Here is a 14,107-nt window from a genome sequence, read left to right as displayed (position 1 = left end):
TAAACAAGATTACCTGATGAACATTGGGCAGTAATTATCCCTTCTATCAAAGTATTTTGGAGGAATAAAGGCCACTGGAGCCAACATGAATGTTTTTAAGCAGTGGAGAATGTAATGCCCCATAACTCTTTCGATACTTTGCTACGTATTTTAATGCTTACAAAGCTAACATGTTGTTTAAATCATCTGTTGGAGGAGTTGGAATGATACTCTAGTATTGCAATATCGAGCTACACTTTCAGAGCGTCTAATAGAAAATGAACTAGTACAATATTTAAGTCAAAAAGAAGGAGAAAGACAGTTAGTAATTGTTGTTTAGCTTAGCTTATTTGCACCAAATCTAGCTCTCAAACTTCAAAAGAAAGCAAGAACAGAACTGTTGATAAGGGAACCTTACAAGATGAGAATTAAAATAGTGTTAACTCTTACTGATTGCATAGCAGATGCTAATTAGAGATGACAAGTATAGTTGTAGGCGAAAAGGCAGAAAGATGACTTCTTCCATACGATAAATACTGGTACACAGCAATGCCAGTTGAGTTCTATTTGTTCTTGCTAATAAGATGGAAATGTACAAATATATTCTTTCACAGTAATGGATCACATAACAGTAATGGAGCAATATGTGCTGCTTCCCTTCTCTTTCATCCCAACACCGCCATTTCCCTACAACTAAGCTATATGTTTTTCATCTTCAGTATTAAGTTATGGTAATGTACAATCCCAAGGATCCAAAGAAGCACCAGACTCCAGTCCCAAAAGCTGCGGTACAATTGGCAATCTTTGTTTCTTCTTTGTTTTAATTTCTTTAAATAACAGCATAGTATTTCATACTCAGTCGAGTCTACTGAACCCAGTGTCTTATGCCAAGTTGCTATTTGAATAAAACGCATGATATGAAAATATGCTCCATTCAAGGTAACTAACACATAATATATGCATAAATTTCTCTCTCAACTGGGAAAGCTCAGGCAAAAAATCTGCATATAAAGTGGTTTGATCAGCCTGAAACTTGAAAATAGCAGCAATACCAGGAGACCTTTAGTATGTACTCCATATTGATGCACACAAGATGGGCAAAGTGCAAACTAACGTAGTAATAGAAATTTGACGAGGTGATTTGAATTGTAAAGATAGATCTTAATCCTGCACAAGTACTACGTGATAAACTGATAATCAAAGACTCATCACAAAATATCGCACAACCAACAAAGGTAAAAAGTGTGTAGGTCGCAAACCAACAAATTATGTGCCTCATATAATCAACTACACCAGTAGAATTGCTAACGGTGGATATATACCCAACCTTGGGAGGAACTTCAGCCATTATTAACAACAGGAGAAAAGGATGAATAAATGTCAAAAAGGGAAGAAAACAAAAACGTTGAAGGCATGAATCTTTGGTAAGACCGAGTCGGTTAAATCAACTTCAGCCACTGAAAAATACAAGGTTAATCCCCAGAGTCCCACACTTATCCATATGAATTAGCTAGCTAAACACTTCTCATACATTGCAGCATTGCACTCTAATAAAAAGGCATAGGTAACCACACATTTGACATGCAAATAAATCATACGTCGGCAAGACATCATTTTCAGAGTTGGTTTTCTTCTACAATAAATGCAGCTAACAAAAACAAATTGTTCCGAAATAGTGCAGGGATACAGAACTCATTGAGTTGCTAAGAAGCTTTTAAAAATATCAAACCTCATAAATAATACGTAGCCAGGATTAGTTTAAATTGAGGGCAATCAGTGTTATCAAAGGCGAAAAGCGCAAAAAACTCTAAGGTCTACCAGGACTTTAAACGCAAAGCGCAAACAAAGCGCGGGCTTTAATGAAGAAAGCGCAAGTGGAGAAAAACTATAAATATGCATGTGTTGTCCAAGATAATATCAATAAGCATGGATACAAAATATAAGGACAAAGAAATTGAAGAAAATTTACGATTAAGTAAAATATCAATTGCTTAGTGTCGCCTCTTCAAGATGGCAAGGAAAAGTATATCTTAGAGCCTTGATGACAACACTGAAGTGCCCGCTAAGCGAGGCGAAACGCTCAACATGTTTTGAGCCTTGCTTTAGGGCTTAAGCGTGCCTTTGCTAACACTGAGGGAAATATAGCGGAAGAAGCACTAACACGTGTCCGGGCTCCAAAAAATTTTCAGAAAAAAAAAATCAAAATCAGCGGATCTTTGTCATTTTTATTATTTTTTCTTATAAAATTACCAATCAACTTGACCCTTAGCCGGTGAAGTAACCAAATTGAAATTAACAAAAGGGGAATTAAAATCTGTAAACAATCAAGTAGAACCACAAATACTAGTCTGAAGGAAACTTTCTCAAAAGCCCAAGAATGCAGCAATATCTAACTTCTTCACCATCCCCATGCTCCCCCCACCCCAACCCCCCATCCCAAAAAAAAACTAGTAATTATTTCTGTATATTACATTTTTCCAAAATTAAATGGTCAAGTACATTGAATGCCCCTTGAGCTTGGTAAGATTTTTCATTTGAACACCTTATAAGGGTCTGACCTATTGAACACCCGATATTATAGTTGAAAATTTACCTATTAACAATGCATTGACATGGCACAATATGTGTATTACACACCCTTTGAGAGCGTGAGATGAGTTTATTTTAAGCTGACATAAGTCCAAAACCACGTGTTAATAGAAAGAACAAAATTCTCCTCCTTTTCTTCATCTTTAGAGCACAATATTTTACACTTTCTTCATGGTGCTCACCATCAGATTGTAGTTGAGGAGAAGACCCAGCATGAAGTCAAGAACCACAACCATAACAGCACTAACACCCCCTCAGACAGACCCAACAAATCTCTCCCTCTACATGACAGCACCCTGATGTACCTTAAATCATCCTTGAAAACCATACCTCAAAACACTAGATATACAGAATTTTTAAAAACACACGCAGAGACCAACAAAAAAGATATATACACACGCACACACACACACATATATATATATATATATATATATATATATATATATATATAGAGAGAGAGAGAGAGAGAGAGAAGATATATATTCGGGCATACATCCCTAAAGAAGTTGAAAGGATATCTTATGCTTCTTAAATCGAGAGATAAATCTCCACTCTCAGCCTCGTTACAATGGTGTCTCTTTCACCATTATCACTAACTCTTACTTTTGAAGGGTCCAATTGTGTTCTTGATCTTTGCCTTCAAGGATAGAAATGGCAGTATTCATGTATGAAGACGGACTGCAAATGGAATCAAATGGGGTTTGAATTTATGAGGAATTTAAGTCAGGAAAAGATAACAGGGCTGTGGAATCTTGCTTGTGATGGAAGTTGAATTGTATAGAGAACTATAAATTAGAGGTGTCCCCATGGACTTGAATGGCGACATCCAGAAGAAGGCAACAAAGCCAACAGTGAACATTATGAATCCACCCTCCGGTCATTTGTAACTCAAAGGGGCACTAGATCTTCCTTTATTTTCATCACTCTCTTTGGGTGCAAGAGCCAGCATCAATACACCCCTGTTCAAGGCTTCAAGTGTTAGAACTCCGCCCTAGTATGTACCATAGTAGATAGGTTTGGGTGTAAAACACGAGAGATAGAGAGAAGAAATAAGAGAAGAAGGACCAAAAGTCAAAATAGTTGGCCATGTGTCCTGTTTTCATTTGACATTTTGCAACGTCAGCGCGTTTAACCATCATGTGTCGTGTTCTTTAAAACTGTTGTTAATGGAGTGTTTAATAGGTATATTTTCGGCTAATATCGGGTGTTCAATAGGTCATACCCTTAGATAAGGTATCTAAATTAAAAACTTTGACAAGTTTAACGGGTCATTGATGTACTTGGCCAAAATTAAAGAAAGCAACAAGAGCAAAGAGTGGCATATAACAAATCTTTCTATAGCATACATAAATACGTGCAAGAACCTTCAGATAACAAAATTAATGCAACTCAAATTATCACTTCCTGCAGTACTTCAGCAGAATTTGAGGATCACTTTGGTTCATTGAGACCGTAATCATAGTTCCCCAGAGATAGACTTCTTTAGATATATCATCCCCAGAGGTATAGCTGTTGTTGTTCTTAAGTTTTTTGATAACTGTTGTTGTTCTAAAGTTATCATAAACATGAAAGGCTTACCATTGTAAAACTACTAACAAAAGATAATTGTAATTGCATTTCATTAAGTTGAGCTGAAATTAGAAAAAAATTACCACCTCGTTGCAGAATAAATGGATAAACATTTGATTGCTAGCAGGATAATAATTTGCACAATTCTAGCGCTCCAAATATTGATTTTATCATTCCTGAATTTGGTTAGCATGTCAAACCTAAGCCTAAGTATGTCACAGAGAAATTTAGATAAGATTGAAGCAACCAAATTATTGCAGTAGATAAGACAATTGAAGCTCTCTATTGTTCTAAATCTTGGGAGGGAAAGAAAAACTTAGTTTTAAATACTTCAGTAACTACTTTATTAAGATTCTCGTGAGAAAAGAAACAATCCAGTACTTCTCAGGGTGTCATGCTATTAGTTACTATGAGGTATAAACTTCAATAAATTCAACAAGGACGAAAAGTTTACAGGGCAGAACAAACCAGACCTCTCTTGATGCCGGCAGTTAAATTCAACTACTACCAACTTCAGAGGGCGTCTTGGCCACAATTGACAAAGCGTGTAATCCGCTCTGCAACTCATCTTGCAGCAAATCATAAATCATCTTTTGCCTCTTAACCAAACTCTTCCCTTCAAATTCCTCAGAAACCACTCTTAGATTAAAATGCGTCTCTCCATCACTGCCTCTAACCCCAGCGTGTCCCGCGTGCTGATAAGATATATCTTCAACTTCCAATTCCATAGGCCTAAGTTCCTTCTCTAATCTCTCTTTAATTCTCATCCCTCTACTCCTCAAAACATCGCCATCTCCACCACCAACACTCACATTATTCCCACTAACATCAGTACTCTCTCCAGACTCAACATTTCCATTAATATTAACACCGCCCAACGAAGAAGCCTCAGTCGAGGCATTTAAGGATTCACTGCGTCCTAATGTAGCTGCCTTCTCAGCTTCAACGTACAACTGCAGTGCCTTTTTCTGCATCAGCTTCAACATATTCAAAAAGCCATTATTCCTGGAAGGAGTTAAGCTTTGTTGCAACCCTAAAAGGACAGCAAAATCAGGTGAAACTTTTATAATCTCTTCAACGGGCCGACCAGATAGACCCAGAACCAACAAAGCAGCAAGCCCTTTAGTGAGTACCGAATCAGAATCAGCCTCAAAGATCACATTTTTCTCCGAATCAAAATAAGCCCTAACCCAAACCTGTGAAACACAACCCTGAACTTTATTTTCAGTGGTCTTGTATTTTGCATCAAGTGGGTTTAAATTTTTACCGTAAAATAAGAGCTGCTCGTATTTAGCCTTTGGTTGTTCGACTGCTTGAAAGAGTTTGACGATTTCTTGGAGTTTCGGTGGGAGCTCTTCAATGGGTTGGAGAGATGATGAGGGTTGTGAAGAAGCACTTGTGGGAGTAGCAAAAATTGATTTTGTGAAGATTTTTTCAATAGTAATGGATCTAAAGAAGGTTAATTTATTGGGTGTAGAATGTAAAGAAGAAGAAGAGGGTTTTAGGGCTTTATTAAGGGATGGTGAATTAGGGTGGTGGAGGACAGGGTGCGGGATTTTGGTGGAAATCGACATGAGATAAGGGGAAAGAGAAAATGGTGGGTTTGATGTTGAACTTAGTTGGTGGTGGTGGAGGGAAGAACGGAGGATTCGAGAGAAAAGAGAGCCAAGAGATGGAAAACGTGCCTCACTTAGCATACCACCGCCAACCTTGTTACAGCCTACTACTACTCCTACAAGACAAGAGAACAGAGAACAGAGAACAGAGAACAGAGAACAGAGAACTGTTTGTTTGTTTGTAGCTAGCTAACTGCATTTTCAGCCTCTCAGAAAGGGTAAATTTTTCAGATTAGGTTCGCTTTTGTGGGTTATTCAAAATTTCCCTCGTCTGCCAGCAAAAAGATATTCTCTACATGTATAAATTTCCCAAGTCAAACTTTTTATTTTTTAAATCATAAATTCCAATATAAATTTTTTGAAATAAAATTTAAATATTTAAAAACTACGAAAAATACTATAAATTACAATAGTTAATAATTTTAAATATTTAAAGGACATATAAAATCAAGAAAATTTTTATTTTGCCCTCAAAGTTTAGACAATGCCACATAAATTAAGACAAGGGGAGTAATACTTATAAATAAAGCTTAATAGGTAACTATACCTACTTGAAATGATTTCTATTCTTCGTCCTTCAATTTCATGAGTTTTTGATGTATTATTTGACTAAGATTGTGTCGTATTAATATGGCTAAGTTGGATGAAATGTATGGAAATTTTTTATTTTGTATGAGACTATCTTCTACATTTGACAAGTGTGATTGTGGGCCCATTTAGTGACAGACTAATAAATAAAGAAAAAAGATGAACTGATGGAATGTGGGCCACAACTAAAGGATTAGATATAAATAAAAATAAAACTAAATTGTACTATGTACTCCTAGGTAAAAGCCACGGTCTCTATCTTAATTGAATTGAAGAATTTGAGCACTTAAAACTAAGAGCCTTTCGTTTTTTCCACTTGAAACAACTCCCCAAACAAAAACAAAAAAATCCTTAAACACTATTTCCTCATGGAGTCATGGGTATTAATCTAAAAACCATTCTGAATTACTTAGTTATTCAAATAAGCTACAGTAATAATAATTTGACTTTACTTTGTAACTAAAATGCTTAACTAGAACAAAAATTTGATATAATTAAGAAAATAATTGTTGATTTTCAAGTATACATCCAAGTTTTTAGCACGCCTTCAACTTCAAGTTGCGAAACATGTTTTGATAACAACACATATACTAGCTCGGTTATAATTATCTCTTTAAATTGTAATTATGCTAGTTTGCCGAAAATATTATTTTTATGTAAACTGACTTTCATTAAAGAACGGCACAATCTTAGAATAGTTTATTCACGCACATGGCCTTAAGGGAAATATGCATGAAAATTTGAATTGCGAAAACTAAAAACTAAAACTTATTAAGAAAACCCAAAAGGAAACAATAAACTAATAGAGAAGCAATTAGTGTATACCAATTTCGACCTTTTCTATAATCAATAGAAATGGCTGGCTTTAGCCTTCACGAGTTTTACATGGAGGAAATATTTTAATGAGGGTAAAAAAGTAAATTATTTGGGCAAATCTCAAATACTTTTAAGCCAAAAAGTAATAAGTTGAAATGACCAAATTATAAATTTTAGCTTGTTTTAAGTTATTTTAGCTTAAAAGTACTTTACTCAAAATTACTTTTTAAGTTTATCAAGCACTAAAACAAGCCATAAAGTGCTTTAAGTTGAATTGGTAAGCTTTTAAGTCAATTCAAATATCCTCTTAGTGATAAAAATTTATATTAATCTTATTTTAATTTTATAGTAAACAATATTTTGATAATGACAGGTTAAACATGGTAGTAAATGAATCAATATGCAAAAGTACTCAATGCTAGTGACCGCATTTTTGTATTTCTGTACCAAATGAGGAGAATTTTATTAACAACTTATGTATAATATACTTTATATTTATATCAATGAACAACTTCTAAAGGTCATTTTTAAAGCGTTGGTAACTTAAGATGATTTTGAAAAAATATAAACTTTTATAATGAAAACGAAGAAGGCATATATATGCAAAAATATAAATATTACGTTTGGTGGTGAGCAAAGTTTATGGTAATTAAAGAGGGAAATGGTTTTACGTTTTCTTTCCTTCCATTTCTCTTGTACGATATCTATTTAGCTACATGTTTATGGAATATATGAGTGGGAGTGGGATCCACATCAATAAGAAAATTACTTTTTCTTTTTTGTTTATTCAAATTAAACCAATATGAGAAAATGAACCCAACAACCACACTTGTCAAATGAAGAAGGTGGCCTCATACAACTATTGTTGGTGAGTCTCACCCAAAATAAAATTTCTCAAATGCATGGTGTATAGCACGTAAAAAGCATGAATAGAGAGTGATTTTGATTAGAGGAAAAGGTCAAAGATGTCTTATACTATCTGAATTTCTCATTTTTTCCCTCGTTACACTTTTTTTGTCCATTCATATCTTTTGTTGTTAACAAATTGTCTCGTACCTTTTCTTGTTATTTATGGAGTACTAACAAATTGGTGAGTTCCATGTAGCCAAATTCTTCAAGAAATATCTAAATTTACTCCTTTACATTTAAATTTATTTTAAGATTGTGCTCAAGTTGGAGTTTCATTAGCGATCAAGAAAAAAAGGAGATCTTTTTGTAGTGACATAGGTAATATGAGACCAAAAGTCAAGGACAAAGTTGCTCAATTTTGAATTCTAGACGGACAAATATTGCCCCTTATTTTTGGTTAGAAAACCGGCTAAAATAAGAAAAGAAAAAGAAAAAAATTAAAGTAAAAGGATAACACCTCCATTCCCATATTCAAATTCTCTCTTCCCCTACCCCTTTCTCTGGCTGCTAATGCAATATTGGTTGGAAGAGGGGAAGCAATTACAGAAGCAAGAGTTTGAAACGAGCAAAATGAGTGAAGAACAAAGGGTTAGCTTTTAGTGAGAACATTGTGGAAACTCTCACTTGAATTTTACATGCTAAAAAAGAAGACACCAACACAATTGTTGGACTAGAAAGCGTTAAAAATAAAATTTTCAAACAAAAAACATATGATAGAATACCAAAGCCCAAAAAAGCTACAAGAAATAGATAACTTTTTTCCAAAACCTAAATAGAAAACTCTCAGCTCTTTATATTCGAGTCTACAAACTGACATTACTTTTCTTCTATTTAACTCAATACACGAAACCACTATCATCGAAAAAGTAAAAGATGGTTCTTTGTAAGTGATGTGCACAATCATCTCCAATAATAGAATCGAAGTACAAGCATCATCTTGAGGATGAAGTGCTGGGGAAAAAAAAATTGGAGAGGTTTTAAATAAAGGGAAAAAGAAGCGGGACAACGATGAAAGTTTCTTAAAAAGAGGACTAGATGGATTTTGGGAGATGTAAAAAATGGTGGAGCTCATTATTTGTCCAGAGATATGGGGCATACTTGAGTAATGGTTGTCTAGTCAAAAAATTATGAAAAGAGAAAATAGAGTGTATTTGAATTTTAAAAAAATAGCTTTGTGATGATGAATGCATATTCTTATCTAATGTGGATAGTTATCCAAATTAATGCGATTGAGAGACACACAGGGTCAAGTGCCATTGATGTAGTGATTTTAAATAAATTAGTATCTAGTCAACAACTAGGCGATTGCTGAAATGCTAGTCAAGCATCTTCAAATCAATACACAATATGCCTTCCACAATACACACTCTTCTCAAGCGATACAAGATAGTGCTAGCATCTCTTAAACATCTGAAATCTCCCATGATGTCTAAAAATCCTGACCTTTCTTCAGAACTAAACTACAATCTTAGTCATACAATCCCAGTACCTCATGACCTCACTGCATCTACCATGCTACAATATGAAAATACGTGAACCTTATCATCAACTCTAAATCACGAGTATGATAAACACTCCACTAACCAGAAATCTTATATTTAACTTAATCTAGGAGAACATCGCGACACGCAACAAACCTTCCATGATCGTAGAAGACATCAACCTGAAGTCGTGGTCAAAACCATCGTGGGTTATTCGAAACCCATTAGCGCACAACCAAGCCATCAAAACTAAATCTTTCTAAATCAATCAAGTCACACAGACTATCAATCCCAAAAGTAACTCAAACCAAAAATGTACTAAATTATATTTAACTTAATCTAGGAGAACATCGCGACACGCAATAAACCTTCCATGACCGTAGAAGACATCAACCTGAAGTCATGGTCAAAACCATCGTGAGTTATTCGAAACCCATTAGCGCACAGCCAAGCCATCAAAACTAGATCTATCTAAATCAATCAAGTCACACAGACTGTCAATTCCAAAAGTAACTCAAACCAAAAATGTACTAAAGAGATCTTATGTGGATCCGTAACTATTTCTTTCATATCTCTAATACTACAAGGCAGAATTAATGATGATATATAGATACTGCAAGTCTCGGCATCATCCATGAAAAATCTCAAATTCTTAACCATTCAGCGAAATTCAGCAAATCCTAAAGATACCATACATGAATCTTGAACACACTACAACCATCCTCAAAAGTCACTCATTCCGGCCAAGTCCTGGATACATAGCCAATATGTAGCTAGCTCTTCTCTAGCACATGCATACTACGAAAGAAACAACCGAGAAATTCCTTCCTTCTGCACACTACATCCACATTGGAATAACAAACCTGAATGATCTCAAGATTTTTATATACCCATAAAGTGTAGTACATCATGCATCCTGCAAAATCTCTTACTCGAATCATCCTCGAAGTCATCTCTTCAAGTTATAACTAATCCACAAGCATATCCTAGTCCAGGAATTATAACAATACATGTCCATATGACCTAATCATTGATAGTAAACTCCCCACTTAGCTCGAAGCCACAAAACACATCATCTGTTAATCCATCATACTCTTCCTTTATAACTGTCATGATCTCGCACTGCCATCCAATTAAATCACCTCATAGGCTCATGCAGCACTAGTCATCACGCCTTCCAAATCATCCTCCAAGTTCATACTCATCCTCGTGACATTCATACAAACCTCATCAAGCCATCCGAACTATAACTGTAGAACATACATCCCATTGGATAGAAGGAAAACTCTTCAGAGAAACCTCATAAGTATTACACAACATTACACCTTCTTGCAAGAGATAATCCACATGCTTAGCCTCCAACCGACGTCTCTCTAAGACCCCACCATGGTTACAATGACTATGCAGTCCATTAATCATTCTGAGTCCATACTCGTCGACCATATACAAAAATTTGCTTCATCCCACAAATGAACAATTGAAAGATCCACCAACACATTCACATCTAAGACTAGACAACACACCGAGATGATAATCAAGTATTCATAGCCCATCATAGTCTATCTACAATGTCACAAGCCATTAGTACACCCCTCTGAGTCTGAGTACTCAGCATCGCACATGAATCAAAGAGAAAGGAACTAAAGATTTAGGCTTCAAGCTGAAATAAGGCCGCGCGATAAGGAAAGAAAGATAGAAAGTTTCCTAGATGCCATGTAGCCTCTCGAAGATTAGTATGGACGTAATCATACTGATCCGCAAGATTCTAATAGACACTTGTTCATGACTCGTAGAACCTATGAACCTAGAGCTTTGATACCAACTTGTCACGATCCAAAATCTCACCAAGACTTTATGGTACCTAATCTAACCCTCTAGGTAAGCCAAATAGTATAAGTTACAACTATAATGAGAATCATTAGTATTCATAATAAAGACTGCAAAAGAGTTCAATACATTATCTCAAGGGTTGATAGTACAAGTCATGAGTCACGATGATTTAGATTTACAAAGCTGAAAAAGAGAATAAATACAATATTTATTTGAAGTTTACATAAACAGAAATGAATTCCTAAACTACCATGAACAAATGGTAGCTTGAATTTGGAATGCAGCTACAACTTTAGTACCAGCCTTCGTCATCCACGACAGCTCTCCAAGGTCTGAATGCAAGGGGCAGAAGTGTAGTAGGAGTACAACCGACCTCTATGCTCAGTAAGTATCTTGACTAACCTCGGTGTAGTAGTGATAAGATTTTAAGTCAAAAGATACTCACTTTGAATAACATATGTAACTCAATAACATGTATAATACAGAGAAATATTCCAAAAAGTATAGTTACAGAATAAAGGATATTAGTAGTAAAGTGCAAAAATCAGGTAGGGGTAATAAAAAAGAACCTCCCAATTAGACAAATCAAGCAAATACAACTTTCACCAACCCCTTTCACAAAGAGACATGCACTAGATAATATGCATACTCAATTACTCATACATGACTGTAAGCTGGTGCCTAACATGATTTGATTTCATATTAATTGCTAAATAACATGTTCAGAGGACCTCTACAAGAATCCAATACATCAATGCAATGATAACTTTTTTTTACATCAATTCGATACACTACGGACAACTCAACAAACATGAGATATCAATCCAACATAGGTAAATAAATCTTGACAACCAAATTATTAAATAATAATAGAGGCATAGGATAGCATGTTAGATGTAACATAAAACATGTAAAATGCATGACAAAGCATAAAGAATTCACTTGCATAATCAAGATTTGCACCATCATACTCCACATTTCATCGACAAGAATGTCACCCTTATGATCCACATTTTATCAACAAGAATGCCACCCTTATGCTCCAATTTCATCAACAAGATGCAACCCTTATTCCTACATACCATCATAATAACAATATCTGCCCTAATATGACCATAAGTTCCATAATCATGAAGATTGAAGATAACAACGTACGACAAGAGACATAATATCATAATATTTCAATAAGGTGCATAAGGACATGGAAATAGTAACGTACAGATGTGTGCTCAATATAAAAGATATGACTACGGCTAAGTCAATCTTGCAAAGATTTCACAAATTCTCATTTTGGCTAATTAAGAGATAATAACCCCAAAACATGATCTCTAGTATAAAAGGATAAGCTCACGTAGTCATAGAAATGATCGCATATGTATCACACAGAGTGCATGTTCAAATCAAGGAACAACACAAGAAAAACAGGAATGGGTATGTGTTCACAACATATATGTAACTATATCTGAGGCAAGTATAGCATCAATCTCAAGATTAGTTCATCGTTTTCAAAATAAAGCACCAATAGCCTTTACATTATCTCTAGTATGGTTTATTGTGCTCATATAGTCAATTAATTGAATAACACTTAGAATCATGTATAATACACAACCAATCAAGGCATAGAGTAATCTAGAATCTAAACCAAGCATGAATACACATGACACATGTATATACGCTCATTACCTCATATATACATCACCCTCGCATATAGAAAACAATATCAATTAGTAGAAAAAAATTCCCTCTACCAAAACTAGGCAAAACACTTACCTCATCCAGGTTAGTCCAAAGCTCCAAAATCGCATTTCCTTGAGAAATAACCTCTAACCGGATATAGCTAAACATCAACCAAGGAAGTCAACCAATGCATAAGAAGTAATCCCAATCAGTAAAGCCTCGATCTTTGAAGGATTTTCAAAAATTCAACAAAAGTAATTCCTAGGACCGCTTGCCCGAAACCCAGAACCAATACCAAAATTCAATGACCCACAACATGTCGAGTCCAAATTTATGATTAAATTCCAAAATCGAGTCCAAATCTGTACTCAAATTCTCAAAATACATTATCTTAAAGTGTAAGCAAACCCCCAAATTCCATATCAAAGTTCCATGTTTTGGGTGTTAAAAACTCATGTAGATTCTTGAAATAATACCAAAATAATGAGTAGAATTCACTTACTCCAAGGTCTTGTATGAAAATCTCCATAAAAAATTGCCCCTTTCCAAGCCTAGGGTTCAAAATATGGGAAATGAGTTCCAAGTCGCGAAATACACAAATTAAAAGGGTTGTCCAGGGGTACCCTACGCGATCATGGAATGGCACCCGCGATCGCGAAGCACAAATGCAACGAGTCTCTTTGACCCCTTCTACACGAACACGAAGACACAGCCTCGAACGGGATGCCTAACAGCTCCAATGTCATGCGAATGTGATCCAAACAAAGCAAATGCAAAAGCCCAATGTCCTTCCCACCTGCTCAGTTTAGCAAACGCGATCACCACACACGAACACGGTCGACTAGCTTGCCCAACACTATGCGAATGCGGTCCACCATCCGTGAACGCGATGAACAACTTTCCAGTAATAAAATACTCTACGCAATCACAAAATACTCTACGCGATCGCGATGATCCTTCCACGATCATGAAGATCATCAGAAAACCAGAACATCAACAATCCAAAAATCATCTAAAATGATCCAAAATCACCTAGAATCACACCCGAGG

General features: G+C 35.4%; 1 protein-coding gene across 1 annotated transcript; it reads right to left on the bottom strand.

The window, feature by feature from the left end:
* Window positions 1-482: 482 nt before the first annotated feature.
* On the bottom strand, window positions 483-6,018 carry LOC107771757 (sufE-like protein 1, chloroplastic/mitochondrial). The gene is made up of 2 exons (XM_075219814.1): window positions 4,614-6,018; window positions 483-980 (listed from the first exon to the last, which is right to left on the bottom strand). The coding sequence occupies exon 1, from the start codon at window positions 5,835-5,837 to the stop codon at window positions 4,638-4,640; it is 1,200 nt and encodes a 399-aa protein (XP_075075915.1). The 5' UTR covers window positions 5,838-6,018; the 3' UTR covers window positions 483-980; window positions 4,614-4,637.
* Window positions 6,019-14,107: the final 8,089 nt, after the last annotated feature.

This window comes from Nicotiana tabacum, chromosome 8 (assembly GCF_000715075.1).
Source record: "Nicotiana tabacum cultivar K326 chromosome 8, ASM71507v2, whole genome shotgun sequence".
Taxonomy (NCBI): domain Eukaryota; kingdom Viridiplantae; phylum Streptophyta; class Magnoliopsida; order Solanales; family Solanaceae; genus Nicotiana; species Nicotiana tabacum.
The sequence above is the reverse complement of the archived record's forward strand: the minus strand, read 5'-3'. Positions and strand labels throughout refer to the sequence as shown.